The sequence below is a fragment of the Morchella importuna genome (assembly GCF_003444635.1).
Source record: "Morchella importuna strain M04M26 chromosome Unknown Morimp01GS038, whole genome shotgun sequence".
Lineage (NCBI taxonomy): Eukaryota > Fungi > Ascomycota > Pezizomycetes > Pezizales > Morchellaceae > Morchella > Morchella importuna.
In genome coordinates, this window is record NW_025763435.1 from 35,188 (window position 1) to 58,811 (window position 23,624).

Consider the following 23,624-nt stretch of genomic DNA (forward strand, 5'->3'; position numbering starts at 1 on the left):
AGTAGACTTCATACTGGAGCTCATCTACAAATCAGTGTATCAAGTCACTCTGTGGAGCAAAGGATACGTCAAATTAAAGAAATTGTGGACCACGGAACTCAAAATGCTAAAATCAACACTCAACCGGCTGGAAAGGAAAGACAGACACACCCAAATAGGCACAAACAGGGAAGCCCACTGAAAACCGAGCAGAAACTGGACAACAGCCATCCGAAAGGCGAAAGCAAATGAAGGAGAAAAGGAACTCACAGAAGCCAAAGCAAGCATCATCTGGAAACTAGCCAACAAAGGGAAAAAAAGCGAAACCACAATCCCAACTATACATAGTGAAGAAACGTTTGCAGGGAAGTACTAAGCCCTAGGGGCCGAATTCTTCCATACAAATTAGAAGTCCCGCAACAATCCTCCACTTCAAATCAGACCCCTCTCTATTGACTTTGGCAACAAATTACAGGAAGTAAGTCCCGAGGATATCACATCTGCATTCAAGTCATGCCCGACCCAATCAGCAACAGGCCCCGATAACGTCCCATACACATTTATACAGGCTAGAATTAGAGTCAACACCCAACTCTTCCAAGACATGTTCTCAACCATGCTCTGCCGTGGAGTTCAACCAAATCGATGGAAAGTGGCAAAATACATACCAATACCAAAGCCAGGGAAAGCCAACTACTCCCTAGCCAAAGCATACTGAGCAATATTTCATCTCTAATGTTTCAGCAAGGTTTTGGAGAAAATCATAGTGACAAGACTATGCACCACCAGGAACATTCTAGAGACTCACAGCAAGTACCAACTTGAAGGCAGGCCCACAATCTCAGCAATTAACACCCTACTCCAAACCCTTATAACCATCCAACAGAACCTCCTACTCAAATGCAGTATAGGAGCCACTCCAGACATACCAGCCCTGCTCACAAATAACATGCAAGGAGCATTCAATTGCATCAACTACCTCCTGCTCGCCGAAATCAGGACCAAACAGAACTTCCCACAATACCTAGTCCATTGGTGCAAAAAATTCAACACAAATCGAACTTTCCAATTCCAGTTCAACCACGAACGGGAAACACTACAACCATTCAACTCACGGTTGCCCCAAGGGTCCCCCCTATCACCAATGCGGTTCATGATCTATGCAGGAGTAGTAACAAACCCCACCAACTCCCCCAAAGAAACCAACACCACCTATATCGACGACGACACACTCATACAGCTAGCAAAAACCCCCTTCTTCATCACCAAAAGACTGAACACGAGAACCGCAGAGAAAGTACAGAAAGCAACACCTCTCAATGTTAAATAAGAACCGCGAAGATCTGTCCTCACATTCTTTTAACACACCCGATCAAAAAACCCCACGCCAAAGAACTCAGTTATAATCGCCTATTAGGAAGTCATTCCCAAAGACAGGCTGAAATATATTGGCATCTGGCTAGACTCCAACCTCTCCTTCCGACTCTATATCAAAGAAACCATAGCCAAAGCCTTAGAACCCTATGCAAAATAAGAAACATGGCATACCTTCCAGGAAAAACTATGAAATCCATCCATCACATCTTCGTCCAAGAGTTCCTCCCCATAATACCATGCATATCAGAAGGATAGTGGATAGGAGCTGACCATACTCTACGATCACTCTCCCCACACTATAATGACGCAGCCCGAATAATCACCGGTCTGCCCCGATAGAAAAAAACTGAAAGACTGCTAAAAGAGTCAGCACCCCCCCCTCTCGAACCCCTCCTCAACCATAAAGCACGGAAATATGGAACCCGTATTCTATGCCACCTGGCCGACCACCTCCCAAACGAAGAACTCATCCAGCTCCTCCCCAAAAAAACGATATAAACTAAAGCAACTGGCCTTCACCGGATCGCATCAGTTATGCTATCCTTGAAAGAACCTGGTAATCGTAGGGAGTGATGGATACACAAGGATATCCTCACTAAGTGAATGATCGAGGAATGGAGCTCCATTCCTTGCATCAACTACCACCAACCCGGTACTCTCAAAACACACCCCAAACTATCAAAACTCCCACCATCCAAAGCGAAGCTCATAGACCGCATACAATGGCGAGCTACCAGGCTGTACAGTTACGCAGCTTACACAAACCATGAAATATGCCCATGCGGCACGGAACAATCAGCAAACACACCATGATCGATTGCCCCCAATGGGTACAGATACGAAGACCACTGATGGATAAGATCCTGGGCCCGCCTAACTGGGATAACTGGTCATTCACAAATCTTAATATAAACTTGATTCTACAATTTGCAGCAAGAACCAATCTATTGGACTGGTACAAAAAAGATGAAAAAGACTCGGAGGATTGAATGAATTTTCTAGTTTCATTTTCTTTTTCGTACCTTTCTTATATATTTGACTTCTCCTTTCCTTTTCTACTTTGTTACCCTTTTCCTTATTTTCTTTTGTTTTAGTCCGACGGCGGTTGTTCCCATGCGATAAGTCCTGTACTTCAAAGCAATATACAATCTATCCATCTTGTATTCTACTTTGGGTTATCACTTTGGGGGATTTACTACGCTTCAATACACACTTTTTCTATAGCCACGTTACGTGCGCTGCCCGATATGAATACCGGCTTCGTCATCGCAGCCTTCTGTGTCTATCTTGCCCTCACTGTTTGCCTCACTGCACTTGCCCTCATGTGAGTCCTTGCCCTCGCTCCCCTCTTCGTAGCCCCCGCTACCCTCGTCCACTCCCTCACGCTCGCAATTACCCTCGCTGTCTACCTCATCGCCCTTGACCTTGTGCGAGCCCCCTCGGCTACTCCTCTGTACCCCGCTACTATTGCCTAAGTACGAACCTTCCTGATATCCCTCGAATCCCTTTGCTATATCTCGCCCATGGTTCCTTACAACACCCCATCAACAAGATTGTACATATTCATTAGTCTCCCAACAGTCTCCTCGGTCTCCTGACGATCTCCAGAGATCTCAAAAGGGTTTTAATTCTCTGGAGATACAGGAGACACTTTACAGAGTTTGTTGGGCTTGCTGATGACCACAAAATGCCCAAGCCGGTATATCGTAGAGTCCGATACTTATTCTTTCAACTCGTGTATCAAGTGGGAACGAACATGGGAGTGCAGACTTCTGACCTATTGTTCTCAATTATGCTTCCAGAGTACTTGTAATTCTTTTGGAGACACTCAACCATTTAATTACGACCTCATTGAGGTATACTCTACACACTACTAAGTGACTAGCAGTTACCCACATGCCCACTACCAGTACCAAAGTTCTTACTGCAGGTGGAAAGGGCTCATTTAAAAGAGTATACTCCCGATTAACAGGCTACACTCCTTCTCAATCTTCTGAACCTGCACTGACAGCATATTTGCTCTCCTAATAGGGTTAGGTAGCACAGACATCTGAATCAATTGGCTCGGAGATCTGTCATCAGTGCTCTCAAAGACATTGTAAGTATCCTCTGGAATACTAACCTCGATTAATCAGCAAGTTTAACAATTTCTGTAAAGTATCCCCCGAGTCCATCAGCAAGCTTAACAATTTCTGTGAAGTATCTCCTGTATCTCCAGAGAATCAAAATCAGTTTTGATGGCTCAGGAAAACCTCAGGAGACTCAGGAGACTGTTTTGCAACTGATGAATATATACAAACTTGCTGATGACTTCCCGGAATCAAATACCCTCGCTTTCCAGAATCAAGATACCCTTGCTTTCCGGTATCAAAGTACCCTTGCCCTCCGCCCTAAAAAAGTATTTGGGGAAATGGCCAGTGCTAAATAATAATTCTGTAGCTTTTAAACTTAGGATATTGTAAACTGCATTCTCTTGACTTGATAGTTAATGATCTTCTCAAGTCGTCGCGGGAGTCTGCCTTATGTATACATATTGGAACCTATCTCAAGACTCGCCTTATAATACTAACTGACACAATAATAATAGAATAAGGTAATGCTCCAGAAAATAACTCACATACAAAAGCGCCACCGTATAGTTCCGTCCTCTATTCTAATTCTCACAGGTAACTATGAACCTTGCAATTGCCAGTCATTGGGCTATACCATACTATTGTCCTATACCTACTTCGACAAGTAGAATAGGCTGCAGCCATTAGCCCCACTTCCTATTCTATTCCGGGTGAGATACACAATAGTAAGCGCGCCCTTACAAGAGCGTAATGCTAGTGTGGTAACACCGTATGCACCCACACTACCTGGTACTTTTCTATGCTTGTCCTTCAGTTACCCGACTGTCCTCAGATCACATCCCGTCACTCGTTTTCCTCACTGTCCTAAGCCTCCAGAACGGTGTCCCGTAAGTCTTGTAACCATAGGAGAATGTACTCAATTTCATACACTCTTTGCGATCTACTTTAAGTGTGAAGTTGGTTTGAAGGAATCTGACAACTGCTCACAGAGGTCTCACCAATTACCACAGTAAGTGGTGAAAAACAATAGGTCCGGTAGGTGGGGGACTACTCCCCATATGGAGAGCACATCGAGGAAAAATCGATATGTCGTGTCCAAAAGGTATACTCATGAGGATAAACAGTTGGAGAGGGCCTAGACTATGGGGGTAATGAGGCTGGTTTCTGGGATTCCCAGAGCGCTGTTTGGGACGCCAGGGGTGCTCTCTTGGATACATTTTGGCTGGGTACTGAAGTGGGTATTGCTCTCCCTTGATACTTTTTACGTATTACTTTCGTGCCTGATCTAGTTCCCCCTTTCACGGTTAGCCACTAATACTTACATGTTAAAAACCATCAATGAGTGAGATAGAGCCAAACCTGTACCACGGCCACCGACAGATCGGAAGAAGCAATTACTTTCATGACCATGCCAGTTGGTTTCCTCCGAGTATTGCACATTGCTTTGGCAGTACTCGGCTGAACTGTATGAGGTTTCTTTCCGACAGTCAGAAACATCTAGGTGTAAGATGGGAAGGCGTCATGAGGTCCATCCTTTGGTTCATTCTCATCCTCCTCAGAGCTATCGTGATTGTTCTCTGGAGCATCATCATAGTCTGACCGGCTAGTATCAACTATTTCCTTCACGTTTGGTGCCTCAATTGCCTCAGGCTCCTCCTGCACTTCAAAATTATCAGTATGATCCTCGGGGAGAGGAAATTCTACCCTTCTAGGACAACTTCTTCCAGTGGGGGTTTTCAGGGAACAGAGTAAACCTTCTCAAGTTATTTGCTCAGCAGTGGTCGATTGACTACCCCGAGTGGGGGCTCGCAGTGGAGTTAATATTAGTTAAAATATCTCAAACTCGTTAGTCAGTAAATTTTCATGTTCTTCAGCTCATGTTGGGAGTCGTTGAAGCATTGGGGCAACAGGTGCTGAACCGCAGGAGTGCTTAGTGGGATCCATTCTGATGACTGGGAGGAATATTCGCAGAGCTCTAGCAGCACCCGCGATATCTTCGATTAGAAATCAATTCTCGTAGAGAAAATTTACACCTTTAATCAAGAAAAATTTACACCGCTTATCCTCATATGCCAGAGATAATTCTTTGTTACCACAATCTCTGTACTCAACCACATCATTTATCAGGACTCATTTTATTGTACCTTCTGAAGTGGTACCAAGTGCTCCGAGAGCAATCTAGGAGTTTGATTTGACTTTGAAATAGAAGCAATGCAATTAGTACCTGGAATAATCTAATCTAATCTAATCAAATGCCATATGATATAACCCATACGTTGATACACTGTTGCAAAACAAAGCAAAACCCAAAACAGCAAATTGTACCACACCTCAGTAGCTATCGGGAGTGCTCAGGGAATAATCCCAAAAGCTATTAAAAGATTAGTAACAATTCCTGGTAAGGAAAATTGGAGATTGTACCAAAGGCAACTAATGATACCCACCACTATGACAACCAGCACGATCACAACCACCATCACCACCACAATCACAACGGCCAATACTACTAGCTCCAGCTGGCCAATCACCACCACCACCACCGCCTCCAGCTGGTCCTCCACCACCACTACCGTCTGGGGAAGGAGGAAGTTGGTACTGAGCAGGTTGGCACGGAGGAGGAGGAGGTTCACACGGAGGAGGAGGAGGTTCATTCGGAGGAGGGGAGGCTCACGCGCAGGAGGAAGAGGTTTACTCAGAGGAGGAGGAGGTTCGCCCAGAGGCGATGAAAGTCCTAGACCACCACCACTACCCCCACTGCCTCGAGCACCAGCATCCAGGAATGAGTCAGCTGCTCTCGTAACTGCTATCCTGGCAGGTGTCCAGAACATGCCCTGTAAGAAGTTTGGGTCAGCAACCCTGAAACACTAAAGATGCTTTATAAAGTATTTGGGGTTTAAATCATTGACAAATCCTGCTGTCCATCGAGAAGCCTAACAAGAGTCTGAATTAGCATTTGATTATTGGCCTCTGTTCTGGCATATATACACTCAGTCCTTTGGCATATTTCCGGTTCTTTCCCTCCTCGTAATCCGAATTCTTTGCAGCAATATTGATTATGCTATAATCAGCTTTCCCAATATGAGGGAAAGCCAGGTTAAACAGGGGGCATTCCGCACCAAGCAGTCTATCACCAATTGCTGCTCTGTGGAGGACTACCAATGGTCTCCAGAGCCTGGTATTGTTGTTCATCAACCAACTTTCGATTTCCTCTGAAACGGTAATTGGTACCTCTACCGCCCTTTCATGCATCGATTGGTCAGGACGTTGAGTTACGAAGAGTTGGATTAGTCAGGGATGTTCTACGTGTTTTTATGGGATTCTGTTGATAGTAAGGATATGAGTCAACCTGGATTTGACATTGGTAAGGGTTACCTGGGTATATTAGGAGCCTTCGTCCTTGCTTCTTGTGTTCTTTCCTTTCTTTCTCTTCCACTCAACGTCTTCTGTTCCTCACAACACCAAAACTTTCGAATAACAATAATTTTTGCTCGTACTTCCAATAAAATATTTACTCGAACAAGGTCCTGTATGTCAATAGACCGCGTAATCTATTGGTATCCTATCACATATCTGTTTGTATTCGAAGTTATTCACTCTCTGGTTCCTGAGTTCTAAACTCTTTCTTTTACCTCTAACCAATAACGGTTAAGCGAGATATACAAACTCGTGACCGTTGAATAACAAACTGGCTTCGCCAATACATCCTACTCCACCAAACTTCACAGGCATGAAAAGAACTCTATCAGAAGTCTCTCATGCCCCAAGACGATCTGAAACATTTGTGCTGTCCGAATAAGCGTCTCTGAGCTTCTGGTTCGTGGGTACTCCCTCCCCAGTGACATCAGCCCCCCCCCGCCACTTCGCCGAAACCCAACAAACTGAACAGACCTAGTCTACCACCATCGAACAAACCCAACTAGCCAATGAACCTTTCTACATTCTTGCAGAACATGCACAATACAATGAACCATACGCTCTCCAATTCGATTATATCCACAGAAGCATTGTGACCCAAGGATCACACCCTAGGATGGACCTCAACTAGTTCTTATAGGTACTCAGGAATGCCGTCATCATCATCATCGAACCGATCAAATAAACAATATGCCAAATCCACCGAGACAATACTGACAGCAAGGAACTACTATTCCAGCAAAATGACGCACTCAAACAAACCATCGACATCCTAGCAAAATAAATGTTTGAAGTCACCAAGAACTTGGACAAGATGAACGAAAACTCCACCGACTCCAACATCAAACCTCCCTAGTCAACAAGAACCGACCGAATGCCCCCCAAAACAACAACAACAACAACAACAACAATAACAAAACAACAACAACCCCCTAACCCCAATACAACCCACCCCCCTAGATAAAGGCAAAACACATGAACGAACTACCATTACGGCTCAATACAACCATGTGAACAAAATGAAATCATACGCCGCTGCTGCCGCACAAAAGCCAAGAGCTGACTTTACCACAGTCACAAACAAGAAGGAACAGAAACCCGAAGCCGACCCCCTCTTCAAAGGACGGCGACGCTTGGAGGAGGGGGTTGAGGCAGAAATGGAGGGGGAAGGGGGCATGAGATCTGTATCTTTGGAGGGGGCCAGTGGGGTACGTGGGGGGGGGGGGGGCTTGGTGGCATTCTGTCCGGTGCGGAGAGGGGGAGGGGAGGGGAGGGGAGAGAGGTGAGAGCGGTGCAAAAAAGGCCGGAGATGATGGTGGGACTAGGATAATTGCGGTGGTTTGTGGCTAACTGATGTTTGGTGGCTGGGGATACATGATACTGAGGTGGTAAACCGAACACTTGTCCCGGCGCTCACCCGGAACCTTTCAATTGGCCATACCCCGGGGTTGACCACACCTGTGGTAGGCGCGCATGGTGTAAGGTGAGTGCGGGACTTGAATCTGTTTACGTGTTATGTTGTCATCAGATGAAGCGCAAGAGCCAGAGAGGCGAAGGGCAAATGCCAGATATTCCTGATGCTGTTTTTTTTCTTTGTAGGGTAAGGACCTAAGTTGTTGTCCATTCACGAGTGATATTTCATGAGCCACTCTAGAACGGACCCACAGCACCTACATAATCCGTTAGCTGCGAGTGCGGGTTATTCCCCTCTGTGGTGTGCACTATCTTGAGAGTATCGTAGTCCGTTCATTAATGGATAGACCGTCAGTTCCAAAGAGCAGGTGGTCAGTGCGTTGGCAGGTGTTCGGGGGTCGGCCGGCCCATTCGTGGGGGTGTCCGCGACGATACTAAGATAAAGCTCAACTATCGCAGTCTCATGCGAGGCAATCTAAAGAGCACGGAATGAAAGCTGTATTCGATAACGTTTACACAAATGAATCAATGGACACTTTTACCAACGGACACCAAACTGGTATGTCCCCTCTCGCAAATACCCCCCTCCGGCTCCCCTATCCATCAATGCCGCACTCCCTCCATTGAGCCTTAACCTCTAGGGTCGCACTTCTTTAGCTGCTCCGGAGAAAGTAATATACACGCTGTAACAATAAAGACGAAACATCCCAAGAACTCCCCCGCCGCGCTACCTAACAATACCTATACCAAGTGCGGTGATCAGCAGTAGCACGGTTATACGAATGTGTCAGTACCGGGTGGAGGGGGGACTTACCAAGATGACTACAACGGGGAAGAAAGCAATTCCAAACGTCATTGGGGAGCTACCGACCTGTGTTTCCACTTTCGCCTCAGCCGCTGGGCGCTGCTAAAGATATCATCAGTCCCCCTACAAAAAGTAAATCCGCATGGGGTCTGCGGCTTACAGCCTCGGCTATTAAGACGGCCTCGTGCATCTTGCATTTGATGCGCTTTGAAAGCTGCTCAAACTCATAGAGTGCTGCGCACCCCCGTTTTATGGGCCAAGAGCGCGGGAGCACCTCGCCGGTTAGGAGAGGGATGTAGGACATATGTTCGCGCAGCAAGGCTAGTGTGTTCTCTACCAGCTCTAGAGCACGGATGTAAGGGTTGGGATCGCGTTTTGCTGCCCTATCCAGCTGCTGGGTGCTAATTGTGCCCTGTGGCTTATCGATTAGTTAAGAGGGTATGTGGAGTAAGTGCGGGAGAGGTGACCTTTCGGCGAACCTGCGTATCAATCTCGTCTAGGACATCGCCCCAGTGCTCGGCAATCTTGAGGAAGCACTTCACTGTCCACTCTGCGATGCGGAACTCATCGCCTTCATGCAGGAGCTGGCGGGGAAGCGGGGCACAGTAGGCCGTTAGTTGCCAGGGCAGGTCGTTCAAGATGAGCGTTGTGTTGCCAGCCCGCTTGCGGATGCTTGTGAGGGCCAGAGTGAACTTCTTCTCTTTGATGAGGCTGGTGATTGGGTTCCGAGTGCAGTAGGTGATTCCCAAGCAGTAGAACTAGCTTTCGTGGTTAGAGTTCAGGGTGAGTGGGCGGTGGACGAAGGTGTAGTGAGGGGGATTACCAGGGACGGGTTCTCAACCCGCATACCGTAGAACGCCGTGTCGCTGAGATGGCGCCGCAGCACCCAGATGTCGAACGGGAATGTGTCCGCATACTCGTTCAGGACCGTACTCATCAGCACTGTGGTCACCGCGCTCGGGGTAACCTCCTGCACATCAATCTCCCTCCCCCTCCAAAGCCCTTCCGACCTCTATCGCCCCCACCAATTACACAATCCATCAGCAACTGTACACTACTCACTGCTCCATAAATCGAGAAAAACATTCATAAAACCAACCTTCTTCCGCAAATGGTCCACAAACCCACCCGTGCCACACCCAACCCGGAGCTCCAGTGCATCCCGAGGATGTGAGCTATAAGCAACCCCCATCCAGCTGAAGTCGCGCACGCGGAACGCCTCCCCCTCCCCCTCAGCGCGGTAAGACGTGAGTTCCGCCAGCTGGGCCTGGAGGGTCCTATCAAGGGCTGAACGGATAACTTGGGGGGCGATGGGCTCGTCCCCCTCCTCAAACGGATTAACAGACCCTCCCTCCTCCTGTCGGAAGTGGGGCTCGGCGAGGCGTCCACGCAGGGTCCTAGTCCCCCAGGGCCATATAGTGGCGTCTACAGCTTCCGCGGCTATCGGCGTCGGGTTAATAAGTAAATATTTGTTTCCAGTGAGGAGATATTTGGCTTACCGGGTGGTAGCGCTTCCATGCGTAGCTCTTATTAGCAGAGTAGGGGAGTATGTAGTAGTGGGAAAGTAATGATAGTGGAGCTATGGGGTAGTGAGGAAGGGTTGTATATCGCCGGAGCGCCTAATGTTTCCAAGAGAACCAGCTCATGATCATTGGGCCTATCAAAGTCCTATTGCTTCTACCAATAGCGATCAGCCTTTGTGCATGCAGAGTGATTAGGACAAAAGCTTGTCACACCGAAGATCTTTCCCTATCTCTGCATGACCGACTGCGGGAAAAAAAAAGAAAAGATGCCGTAGAATGGAGTGGGTTATGTTACTAGCTCGCTATATCAATTCAGCATCGAGTAATAAAGGAAAATAGCAAATCGTACTAAATATATATGTATATGAGCGATGAAGAGGAACCCAACACCGCAACCTTCCGTCTCTCAATTGGTAAGTCCGCGAATAATATACATATACAGCGCAAAGTGGCGCTTAGAGGTTGCTAGAGAAATATATACATACTTGAGTTGCTATAGGTTGGCGAAGGAATCCTTTTGTTACGTTAGAAACTGGCAAAATTCAATTTGGCGGGTTGCGCCGTTGGTAAGTTGGCTCCGGTTGGCTATGGTCAGCCGCTGGACACGGGGGTTTGGAAACTGTTGCCGCCCGTCGGTCCGCTAAGTAGGCATTTATTTGTACCGTACTTCCTTGGCGACCTTCTTGTGTTTATGGAATTACCGCTCAGGCTTCTCTCCACACAACAATTCTCTGGTGCCCAAGTGCACCCTATTTGAAATTTCAATAGGCAACGTATTGTGCGCCCAGCCAGCTAACGGTAACAGACGATCAATCGCTTACAACTTTATAACCATGAAAGATACAGATAAAATTAAAGTTAGATATAATGATCAACAAATTATCTGACCGATTTCCATGTAAAGCTGCCTTTTCTGGACTGGGTGGAGGTGTATTGATACCCGTTTATCTCACCGAAAAGCAAACCCAGCAAACTGGCTAGCTACACAAACCATGTTCATTTGGCCCAGGGCTGTCATTTTGCGAACTGACAAAGAAGCCTGCATTTCCTCCGCAGACAAGTCTCTTGAAGGATACCCCCCGACAGACTGTTTCTTCAAGTATTCAGCCTCAGAATACACCCCGATTCCAATCCGGCCTGACGACCCCCGAGACATGCATGTGCAGCGAGCGTGTGTGGGATGCAGCTACCCGCCTGTGGCTTGCCTGAGCTCAGTGCTGCTGGCGGTACGACAGCCTCTCAGTGAGATATGGATATGTGGGTCCGTCCATCCAGAAACATACAACCTCCTTCCGCAAGAGCACACCATCATGGCCGCTACCTCCACGAACTCACCACCTAGCCTCCTCCCCACGGCCCGCTCATCCATCACCTCTTTCCTCAACATTTCCCAGACGTCTGCCGCCCGTGGGGTGCACGCCGAACTAGCAGTCCTCCAGGACCTACTCCGCAGTATCGCAGACACACAAGCCGCTCTTCCCCCAAGTACAAGTAATCGAACTCGCATCGCTGGAAATGCAGAGCTAGAAGGCCATCTTCGCAATCTCACAACGCTGCTGCCACCCAAGCCACCCAGGCCACCGTCTCTGTGGTCAAAGCGCCAGTGGGCCGATACACTGGCCGGGGTAAAGGCCGTCAGAGAGAAGATAGCCACCTACCATGCACGGACGACTCCACGAGTAGCTAGAATCCCCGCACCCACAAAGCTAGACGCAGACGGTGACGCCCCCATTTCATTATTTCATCCCGCTGCATGCTGATACGGAGCTAGCTGTCCGCACTTGGCTCACCCACACCCCCGACAGCGCCCATCGGCACGCCGAGGTCTGCTTCCAGCGTCACACCAGCAGCTGCTCCTGGTTACCGTCATCGCCGCAGTGTACCCGCTGGTTGCGCGGTGATGTTCCGTGGCTACTGTGTACAGGCGAGCGTATGTCTCCTGCCACCTACCAAATGAAAGGGAAAATATAGTTATAATGCTGACTGTCAGTTGTTGGGAACAGCGGGCATGGGAAAGACATTCTTAACGTCCCTCCTCCTCCTCCATCATTCAAAGTCCAGGACTATGCGCTAACATTCGATATACAGGTCGTCCCTCATCGATCACCTCTCCGCGCTCGAGAAACAGGGTGTTGCGTACTTCTACTTCAATCGCATGGATACACTGCGACAGGACCCGTGTAGTGTCTTCCGCTCCATCCTGTTACAGCTCTTGAAATCGGCGGCCGCCATTCCACCACTCACCGCCGCACTGTACAACACCCACCCCACCCCAACACTCTCAATCTCACAGCTCCAAGCTGCAATTGCTGAATGCGGGGGTCAGTTTGAGCGGACGTGGATACTCCTCGACGGCCTGGACGAGTGTGCGGAGGTGCACCGCGCCGACATCCTGTCCACGCTCTGGGTGCTTTGTGGACGTGGAGTGCGCGTGTTTCTCACGAGTACTCCGGGGGTAGTGGACCTGCGGAGGGATGAGGGCTCTGAGATTTTAGATCTAGAAGGGCTGGTCGAGGGTAGCAGAGAAGAGAGGATGAAAGGCGTGAAAGCGTTGGTGAAAAAAAAGATAGGCGTGGCCCAGTGGCGGCGGGCGGTGGAGGGGGGGGCGAAGGAGATCGATGAAATTATTGAAAGAGTAGTGGAGAGGGCAGGTGGTGTGTAAGTGCTTCTCCGTTTTTCCTTTGCTACCAGAGACTGAAGGCTGGATATATGGAATGCGGCTAACGGTAGTGGCGGCATATATAGGTTCCTGCTCGCAGTGCGGCTGGCGGAGAATATCCGGACCGCCATCACCGAGGACGAACTCCAGGCCCGCTCCAAGGAGCTCCCCGGCAACGTGACAGACTACTACGCAGCCACCATGAAGACCCTAAAGGACTCAGGCCCTCTCGGAATCTCCGTGCTCGAGCAGATCATTGCCTCTCCCCGCCCCCTCACCCTCTCTGAGCTCAACTATCTCATCGGCGTCGCTTCAGCCGGGGGCGAGGGCAGCTTGACAGGCCACCCATATACGCCATCCTATGTCTCCATGGTCACCAAAGGCCTCATCACCGCCGCCGAGCCCACAGGTATCTGCCGCCCGGCTCACCCAAGCCTACTGGGCTTCCTGGAGACCGTGGAGCCAAGCATGTTGTTACAAGCGAGGAAGGAGGTCCTGGGCACATATTTCCGCCTATTTGCGGCACGTCCGGGGGGTGATGACGAGCTGGCAAAGGGCCTGTACCAGTACGCGGTCCACAATTGGGCGGCGCATCTGCAGGCCCACGGCACTGACGGTGATGGATCTTTGCAGAGTGTGGTGCTGGACGCGTTCAAGAATGCTCCGGGGGTCCTCAGTGAGGCGCTACGGGCGGCGATGCGGGGAAGCTCGGTCTTACCTATAGCGCGGACCGGGCGGGCGGGGGTTCTACATGCGTGTGCATATTGGGGACTGACAGCGCTGGCCAAGCGGGCGCTTCTGACTGAGGGCGGCGAGGCTGTGGACGTAGTGGCTGTGGACGGAGTGGATGGGTATGGCCGGACACCCCTCTCCTGGGCTGCGGAGCGGGGGTCTGCGGATGTGCTAAATGCGCTGGTGGATGCGGGTGCGGCGGTAGATGTGGCGTGTGGCGATTACGCGCAACCGCCACTTTGCTTTGCCGCCATGGGCGGGCACACGACAGCGGTGGAGACGCTACTCTCGGCAGGTGCAGACCCTAACCAAAGCTCCGATAACGGCCAGACGGCCATCTCCTGGGCCGCGGAGCACGGGCACCAAGATACTGTCAGATATCTGATGGGGATGCAGCGGATAAACGTGAATGTGCGTGATAACGCGGGGAGGTCAGCGCTCGACTGGGCTGTTCACAATGCACATGAGCCCGTTGTGCGCCTACTCGTCGATCACAAAGACATAGAGATTGGCAGTGACGCGGTGTGGCCACCACAGCCAGCGCCAACTCCGGTGCCTCCCGCGATCGTGGAGCTGCTCGGAAAAGCGAGGAGAGCGAGGGAGGGGGAGGTTTGTGACTCTGCCGCTCCCGTGGAGATAGTAAACGAGGTCGAGGTGGTGAGCGGGGGCGGTGGCGGGATTTGGGCATTCCCGAGAGAGAGGCAGGAATGGGGCATCATTCTACTGGTTTGGTTCATCTCCCTGGTGGCGCTGGGGGGAGCGTGGATTGTGGAGACTGTGTTTCGGGGCTCATAGTACTAGTTGGGTCTGTTTGTATCTCCTGGGGGTGATATTACCATTACTCCTTGTACATAGATATACCTAAGATTAATCTTGGACGACGAGATATGTAGGCGATTGGCAATGATTTGTATCAATGTGCATTTTCGATATATATAATAGGATAAACTAACGTCTACGGCCTTTGTTCAGGGGGATTGGAAGAGAACATGAACAGTTATTGATCTTTTTTTTTATATTATCTGAAAGTGTTCCTATCGTAGTGTGTGATTTCTTCTCATTCCGTCATTCCTAAAAAGAACCTTGAAGGACAATGCTTGCTTTCGGTGAGGACTATATATCTGTTGATTCATTCACGCTAACGGCAGTCATGAAATACACAGTCGGCTAGCTGTGAATGAGGTTGACCCCACGTCACGCATGCCCGCGGCATGGGTCGAGCAAATGTATGACTGGAACATCACCATCCACTTTATGATCCACAGTGGCAAGCTGTTTAGGTGGCAAGGCAGACACGGAATATATATTGTATATAAAGCAGTTTGAGCAGCAACGTAGAAATACAAGATTGCAGGTATTCACCTGCACGGTACATATGTATCGAGCCTACAGAAGAACGAAATACTGACACGAAGCAATAAGAAAAATGGTGTATCATCCATTAGGCCATGTGCGCCGTCGTGAAATATGACCGTCCACGCTGACCTTGCACCGGCACAGCTTGCTCTGCCCAAGACCTATTGGAATGACGGACATTGCCAGCGGCTTCACTACTTACCCCGTCCCTGTCCCTTCTGACCGTATCTACTAGTCATCTCGGAGTGTCCATTGCTGGTATTTCCCTCGCCTTCTGCGCTTCCAGCTGTTGTAGTCTGCACGTAGCCGCCTCGACTTTGAGTTGTCGCTCCTCTTCCCGATCCCCCTCCCCTCCCTCGATTAACTCCTCCTCTTCTTCCTCCTCCTCCTCCTCCTCCTCCTCCTCCTCCTCCTCGCCTTTCTCGTTCCTCGTACTCTTTGACGCGCAACCTGCCACCAAACACATTGATCTCGTGCGGAATCGGTGCTAGAGGATAGAATTCGAGCATCGCAACCTCCCGGGAAAACATCCGGGGCTTCTCAACGAGCATGTTGCCGAGCTCAGGGTCGTTCCGGAGCATTTCCCTGTAGAGATTATCCGCATCGGTGGGCGCGCGTAGGTATATCACTTTTCGCACTTTTTCCAGGGGCTTCTCCAGTACGGCAGTTCTGACGTGCTGTGGTGGTTGCCCTGTGGAGCGGGGGCTCGCGGGTGTTGCAGTTGCTGGTCTGCGGGCGACAGCTTCCGACTCCCGTGCCCGTGCCCGTGCCCCGCTCGTCTGGCCGCTGACGTCCAAAAACTCGGCGAGGTCTGAGGGGTCTGGCCTAGTACATACCTGGGTCACGGACAATATATCCGTTTCACACCGTCGCTCAGCTGCAGCTGTAAGCACCTCCTTTACGAGATGCCTCTCGTGAATCACTCCCGTCGAGTCCAGTTGGGCCCAGTCTGGAAGCCTATACTCTAGATCTCGGTGGAGGGCACTGTTATACGTACGTCGGAGCACATCCCTCGAGACGACATATACCGCCTGATCCGGCAAATTCTGTCTCGCTAACCCCTCAGTCACCGTCTGCTGGCTTTCTTTCACAAACGTGTCCCGGCAGGTGCGATACAGCGGTCGCGATGGGTTGTCCGTGATTGGAGCGTAGTCGCCGTACTCTTGCATCGAGTTGGAAATGTGCATGTCCGCCTTCGACCGGACGATGAACGCTGGGATTTTAAACCTTGCGCAGTCATCAATAATGCGCGCGTCGATCTCTTCGAAGCGGTCGCCAATCGCCAGTATGATCAAGTCAAAAACATAGAGCCCTTGGTTCACAAAGTAGTCCTGATGGGGAATGCGCTGCGTCCCAGCGCCTGGAACATCAAACCACACCATCCATTGGCGTGGAGGCTCGATTCCAGGATCGGGGTACCGTCCAATTTCAAGTGTCGTCTCCGTCGTGCCTGTTTTCGAAGCCCCAGCATCTTTGTTTCCCAGGTTGCGGAAGGCGTTGATGAGGGAAGACTTTCCGCTGCCAGCCCTACCGACGATGGCAAAGTGGAAACGGCTTCTGTCGTATTGGGTTTTCCTCAGTGTCTCCTGGAATTCTTCCCTTGTGGGCCACCGCAGCGGTCCACCGAACCTTTCTTGGGCTTCGATATGCATGGCTTGTTCCCTATTTCGCTCCTCTATTGCTTCCTTCTGCGCTTTCTCTTTTTTCTCAAGATCCAGAATCCTATTCGCCAGATCTCGTTTCTCCTCCTCAATTTCTCTCCGTGCCTTATCCTCCTCTTTCATTCGCTTGTCCTCCTCCTCCTTCTTGCCCTTCATCTCTGCACGAACCCTTCTCTGTTCTGAGGCGAGTCTATACCTAGCGCGCTCCACTTGTATCTCCATATCCTGTATCCTTTTTCGTTCTTCTTCAAACATTTTCGTCCTTCTCTCGTTCTCTCGTTCCTGTTGCTCCTGACGTCTCAGCCTAAACGCAATCTCGTTAACGGTTTCGTTCCCCTTGGTGGGGCCGTTGATTATGGCCGCAACGCATAATATGGATATGATGACAATGCCGGCGATAAGGATGGGAATCATGGGAGCTGTGTAGGACTTATATCAGCATATTTTCATTCACCGTTACCAGGAGCTTTTACCGGGAAAAGTTATTATGTCTGTCCGCCCTCCGGTATCGGTGTTTAAGGGAAAAAAGTTCAAGAAAAAGGTTAGGGGAATCAACCGCCTGGCTAGCACGAATAATGTAAAAGAATGGCAGCCACCTGATATTTAAGTATGTACATACCCACAAACAAGGTTTTCAGGCAACCAACCACCCGTTGAGTAATCTCCGGTTTGGGCTTGGATCGTCGCGCCAGGCGTACAAGTGACCATGTGCCATTAATCACATATGGCAGCCTATTGGGACCAGAATGCCATATGTTACAATATTTATCTAATATAGCTTATTTTCACTAAGCCTAAACTAGCAAATGTCATTTTCAAGTGGGAGGCGCTTGCAGGACTATCATGTACGGTGGGTAATGAGTGATGGAACGGCCTGAGACACAGTGATACCTGTTTGGGGTAGAACGCCACCAACGTACGGCGTAACTTCACTATCTACCTCGGTATGTCTCACAGCACGATTCCCACTAACCCCGGTTTCCGCTTTGGGGCCCCGAAACTTTCTATAAATTCTTGAAATTGAGGGTTGCCGTGCTTGCGGGACCCCGCCTGCCAACAGCGAGTGAGCATCTGTGCGCGAGTGATGGTCCATGACGGTTCCGCGGCCCCGAGGTAAAGCGGGGCTTGGCTACCGGGTCCTTGTACTATACGCATACCTTACGCATAACACATCTAAACTTGTCCAGCTTCGTTCAAAAGCCCTCTATGGTATTAAGCACTGTTGAAGCACGCGGGTAGTGATTGGCAAGAGCCGAGCTGGCTCGAGCTTTGAGCTTGAGCTTTAGGCTCGAACAGGTCGAGCTCTCTTAGTGACGAGGCCGAGCCAGCTTGAGCCGGCCATATCCAAAAAGCTCGAGCCTAGAAAAACATGAGTAATAATTCAAAAAACCCAGAGCTTAACAATTTATGTGAGAATATATCCCCATTATTCATCCTGAATACGAACTCTATATGCCGACTTACTGTACAATTGCAGGTAAAAGTTGGCTTGGCTGTTTTTCGGGTGCAGCCACAAATTGCAAACCGTCACCCGCATGCACCCACAAAGTCCTAGCTACCTTTGACTGCCTGCCTACTACTTGGCCGCCTACCTATGTGTAGTATAACTAAAGGGATCTATTTTTGTATGTAGTAATAAATCAAGTAAGTTGCACGCGAAAATAACATAAAGTATACTATGTCAAAGGTGTTCCGGCTCATTCACGAAGCCGGTTTATTCATGAAGTTCGGTGGGTGAACTATGTAAGTAGTTCGTTCAGGAAATAAGATATACATCGGAACATCCCAGCTCAGTCAGGGATAATTCAGTCCATTCACAAACTCGGCGGTAAGCTATAAGGAAAAAAACCCTCAATTTATTTGACCGTAAGCCTCATGCCCAATGTCGCTTATCACTGCATAAATGTTCCAGGCTCCCCGGAGGTTTTTCTTTCCTGTGTCGTCCGGGAATCATCTTTACAATATCTCGAGGGAGATCAGCTCCAAGAACCCAACGTATATCATCATCCGTAATCAATACTTCCTGACTGAACTGATTCACCCACGAAAATTCACGACTGAACTGTCTTCGTGAATAGGCGGTAACAGATCCAAGCCGCTTTTCTCAGCAAGGTCTACGTAATCCCTTACACGTTTCTCCGACTCCCGTACTTCGTCTAGCAACCGGGAGAGCTCTCTTTCCGCAAAACGTTCTATTAACCAGATCGACCAGGTTAAAACTACTCTCATTCGAATGCTTCCTAAAGGGCATAGAGTACTCATTGTCTTCTTTTGAAGATTTTGCTTCACACATGTCAGATATGTCAAGATTGAGACATATTGATCCACCAGGCACTTCCTGAGTCCTAAGGCCAATGGATGTGATGACTCGATGTATAACCTCTCATACATCTTACCACAGTCCATGACCAAGATAATATAATCTAAGCTACTTAAAACAAACTTCATAATATTCTCGTTGCGTGCAGTCCCGACCTAAAATCGTCTCGTAAGCTTCCTGTCTCACACTATACCAGGCAATTGCAAAGCGACAACAGCTATCAGACCGGCCGTAAGAGTTGGTATATCTTAGTCACGGAGATTTCTCAGCATTAGATATATTTCTTGTTGGTCAGTTAAACAAATAATCGATCTTCGCTAGGCCTCCATCAACCCACCCACCTCGGACACCTGCCGCCACCCCAGCGGATCGATGGTTAAGGAAGGGGTGGCACGCAAGTTAAGGGTCGCCCTGCAATGGCCCAGTACATTCGATGGTGGAGGCGCTTACCTGCAAAAGTAGCCTGACCCCTGCCCAAACCAACGCTACTACATCTGGATTATGCTGTATAGCAATATCCATAATTGAGGTATATTTTCTGAGTTGCATAGCAATGGCATCAGTGAGGTAAATTTTACTGCCCTTCTTATTCAGATAGTATAATTTTCTATCGTAAACACTTTTTTGAGCATCGCATACTTCACCAATGAGAGCAACAACCAATGGGATATTTGGCTTTTGGGTTCCATTGAATGCCTCGGGATTTTTCTGCCTTATTCTTGTAACTGCGTGGTCCCATAAAGAGGGCTGTCTGCTCTCGTTACCTTTGTCAGTCCTCGTTCTTGGACGGCGTTTTAATATTACGACTTACGCATTTTTCTTAATGGCATGGTCCCCATTGTTGGCATAGGAAACATCCGAAACTGATCCTGCTAGTGTGACATCTGTTCGGGACGTTGCAAGGATTGGATCAGGCTCCGAATCATGTGTCGTAGTAAGCTCTAGACTCGTATTTCTGCCGATATTTGTTACCAGATGCTAGGGGACAGTGCTCAGCGGAGGATTTAGTTTTCCTGTATTTGTACTACCAATACACGGCGTATCAGAAATTATAGACTGAGTTCAAACGTGGTTCTCAGAAAATTCAGGCCACAAACCCAAGTCCTCGCCCAGGATCGGCCGGCGGATTTGTGTCTTGATCTTCCGCGGGGGACTTTTGGTGGATAAGGCCTTGTGTTGCCGTTGTGTCAAGTGAATACTGAGGATTATCCACCATGGAGGGTATGATAGGACTTTCCACGGTTTGAATTGTCTGAATCGCCTCATCAATTGCAAGTTGAGTAGTAGACCTAATACTATCACAGTACAGGTCAAAGATAGATCCTGCTTTATAGCTATATAAGCTCGAACGTCCACTAGATCGAGACCGAACGGTTCCAATGCTCGCAGTTGATCTTCCACCTGACTTGAATGCCGACTCTTTGGTTTCCAGGACTTCTTCATCAGTGGGGTAACCACTGAGTCGGAGAGAAGCCCGACTAATAGTGGTATGTATTGACAGGCGGCTACTTCGACCTGGTGGGTCTCTACGCTCGGCGAAGTGAAGGCTATTTACGTGCATGCAATAGGCCAGGTTTTCTCTCAGTTCGGTGAAGCTTTCATGCAATCTGTTGAAATGAGTAGAGTTGGCTGAAGCGCTGGCGCAGGTAGTTACACTGCGACTTGAAGTTAGCTGTGTATGTACAGTACTGTACAAAAGTGTCATTGCAATGTTAGGCGCCGGGAAGCTTTGTAAGGTAGGGTGTTGGCTAGAGAGGTTTTAGCTGATGAAACTATTAACTGTTTGAGGGGCGTACCCAGGAACGAATGAAGAAGTGGACCAGTTCATACAGGGTGTGGACAAGGTGGTGGTGAGGTGGGATCGAGGCGGTATAAACCCCAAAGTTCGGCAGGTGGCAATTGAAAACGCCAAACAGCTGGAGACTAACAGTTAACAAGCTCGAGACGCTTCTATGCAAGGTTTAATGATGAAAAGAATAGTTAGAGTTACTGCAGAAATTGACAACGGAGATGGCGATGGGAATGACGGTGGGATTGAAGGTGGAAATTTCGAGGCTGATAGCTTTATACCAACATGTAGAAGAACTGAAAAAGCAAAAAAAGAATGAGAACACTAACAGAATAAACACTGTTTTGGACAACTGGAGAATGAGCGAGAAGCGTGACAGTGCTATTGCGAAAGAGCTGTAGGAGGTTGAAAACAGGCATTATTCTGAAGTGGTAGATAGTTTGAAACCCCTTGCGGAAGAACTGGAAGGAGACAGATTAGCTGGGAGGAGAGTTGGAGAGAGACCGTGATACTACCCCCATTCAGCTAGATAACCTCAAGCATGAAAACCCCTAATGGAGGAAACTCTAATTCATTGCTGGGAACTGATACCTGATAATTTATTTGGTAGGCTGGTTGAGAGCATTCCTAGGAGAATGAGGCTGTTATAAGGGCAAGGTGTTGATACACAAGATATTAAATATCAGATAGTTTTATTTAGCCACTAATTAACAACTCTACAAAGAACCAGCTCCCCAAAGGCCCAATTGCGGTTGTTGTGGGGATAGTCGTAGTGAGGGAGGGGGGCCAAAATCGGTTGCTATGCCGCGCCTTCTCATGATTTGCAACCTGGAACTCTTAAAGAGCAGAAATGATCAACTAACGCTAACAATGAACCTTTTCACCCCGCCGTCCAAGCATCAGTAATATCCATCAACTGGCTCCACACCCTCAACATCTCATTGGTATGCCAAATTGGCCCTATATCCACTCTATTACAATCCAATACTTGGGTGACGATCGCTCTTTTGTCATCTCCCTTGGCCACCACAATACCCCAATCCTTCTTAACCTCCAGCTCACTTAGCTTCCGAAACGTGAAACCGAACAGCGAAAGTCGTCCCCGAACGATCTCGCCTATTTCCTCCCAAGTATGAGGTGAACCTAACTCATCGGCAATGCCGCGGAGAACCTTGGCGAGGTGGGAAATCCGCTCGTTACCAAGTGTCTCCCACTCGGCGGTGGTGATCGTGCCGACGCGCTCATTTATCACGAAGGACCCAGGTCTGACAGTGCGTTGTGGGTTAGGAGAACCACCGAGAGGCTTTGGTACACTGAGAGCTAGGTGGGTAAGAGCTTGAGCGTTTACACGGTTTGATTCCGCGTTTATCTTGAGCCCTTCGAGCAGCTGTAAGCTCGGGTCCTGTGGATCTGAAGAACTTGAAGGAAGCTTCGGTCCATGGAGTGCAAGGTGGGCAAGAGCTTGAGCCCCTACACGGTTTGCTTCGGCGTTGGTCCCCAGCGCACCAAGAAGCTGTGAGCTGGGGCCTTCGGAAGGTGTTGTAGAGGTGGCGGACATCTCAGTTTGAGAAGCTTGATTGCTGGGATGGAATCATTAACAAGAGCAGAATTGTTTCCCCGCGTATTATCATATGGGCTACTCTCCCAATGCTATTCCGTACCCCGCATTCTTGTGATTGGCTCATTAATGTCATGTGATAGTGGATCTCGTCGATCTTTCCAAGACAAGGCCTGACGGCCATTTTGAGTTGAAACAGACACGGTAAAGCGATTGGGGCCCTCGGGACTAAGGTTGGAATATATATAATTAATTAAAGCCTAACGAACAAAACATGATAAATCTTTACCCAAGGGTAGATATAGTCGTTCAATGAAAAAGTGCCAACCAGCTCAGAAAGGACAACCCAAGCCAGCCCCGGGCGAAGCATTCCTGCCTGACCACCATTCAACAATCGGACATATTCCACAACAACTCCGAGATCTAAAACATCTCCTGGGTATACTATAGCTCCTCTATTGCCTCACTAGTCGAGTCCAACAATGCATGCAGCAACAGCCGGTTCTCTCCCTTCCGGTGACTGACTCATACCTTGAGCTCTCACCCGTCCGACATCCTTTATACTACGTATATCGTCTTGGCTCAGGCACACGAATCCAAACTCTACAAGGCGTTTCTCCCACCATCTCCCACGAGAGTGGAGGCAGAAAATTAATCTCATCAGAAAGCTTGCGGATGACATCCCCAAATTCAGCAATCTGGCCCGTACCAAGGGCGTCCCACTCGGCGGTAGTGATTCTGCCGACACGGTCATTTATCACAAAGTGCCCGGGACGGCGGCGTGCGTTGATGTTGGCTTGGACGCACTCGAGGGTATTTATATTGTGTCAAAAGAAGTCGAGTTCTCGAGGAGGCGGCTTTGGTGTACAGCACACTGCTAGGTGGGTGATCGCTCAATTGAACATTTGCGCTGTTAGTTCCGGCGTTGATCTTGAGCGCGTCAAGTAGCTGAGACCGAGAGCTATC

At 49.0% G+C, this 23,624-nt stretch overlaps 5 protein-coding genes across 5 annotated transcripts; 1 reads left to right on the top strand and 4 right to left on the bottom strand.

Moving 5' to 3' along the window:
* Positions 1-4,925: 4,925 nt before the first annotated feature.
* On the bottom strand, positions 4,926-6,256 carry LAJ45_09640 (uncharacterized protein; the record flags this gene model as incomplete). The annotated part of the gene is made up of 2 exons (XM_046119181.1): positions 4,926-5,084; positions 5,873-6,256. 2 exons carry the CDS (start codon positions 6,254-6,256, stop codon positions 4,926-4,928), a joined length of 543 nt encoding a protein of 180 aa, XP_045967503.1.
* A 2,629-nt stretch (positions 6,257-8,885) lies between these two features.
* LAJ45_09641 (uncharacterized protein) lies at positions 8,886-10,578 on the bottom strand (the record flags this gene model as incomplete). Its single annotated transcript, XM_046119182.1, has 7 exons — positions 8,886-8,996; positions 9,070-9,162; positions 9,221-9,472; positions 9,528-9,818; positions 9,884-10,072; positions 10,160-10,500; positions 10,560-10,578. 7 exons carry the CDS (start codon positions 10,576-10,578, stop codon positions 8,886-8,888), a joined length of 1,296 nt encoding a protein of 431 aa, XP_045967504.1.
* Positions 10,579-11,893: 1,315 nt separating this feature from the next.
* Positions 11,894-14,769, top strand: LAJ45_09642 (uncharacterized protein; the record flags this gene model as incomplete). Its single annotated transcript, XM_046119183.1, has 5 exons — positions 11,894-12,302; positions 12,355-12,513; positions 12,587-12,611; positions 12,672-13,241; positions 13,329-14,769. The coding sequence occupies 5 exons, from the start codon at positions 11,894-11,896 to the stop codon at positions 14,767-14,769; spliced, it is 2,604 nt and encodes an 867-aa protein (XP_045967505.1).
* Positions 14,770-15,565: 796 nt separating this feature from the next.
* LAJ45_09643 (uncharacterized protein) lies at positions 15,566-17,699 on the bottom strand (the record flags this gene model as incomplete). The annotated part of the gene is made up of 4 exons (XM_046119184.1): positions 15,566-15,817; positions 15,876-17,410; positions 17,465-17,550; positions 17,611-17,699. The coding sequence occupies 4 exons, from the start codon at positions 17,697-17,699 to the stop codon at positions 15,566-15,568; spliced, it is 1,962 nt and encodes a 653-aa protein (XP_045967506.1).
* Positions 17,700-21,980: 4,281 nt separating this feature from the next.
* LAJ45_09644 (uncharacterized protein) lies at positions 21,981-22,658 on the bottom strand (the record flags this gene model as incomplete). The annotated part of the gene is made up of 1 exon (XM_046119185.1): positions 21,981-22,658. One exon carries the CDS (start codon positions 22,656-22,658, stop codon positions 21,981-21,983), a length of 678 nt encoding a protein of 225 aa, XP_045967507.1.
* Between the last annotated feature and the right edge of the window lie 966 nt (positions 22,659-23,624).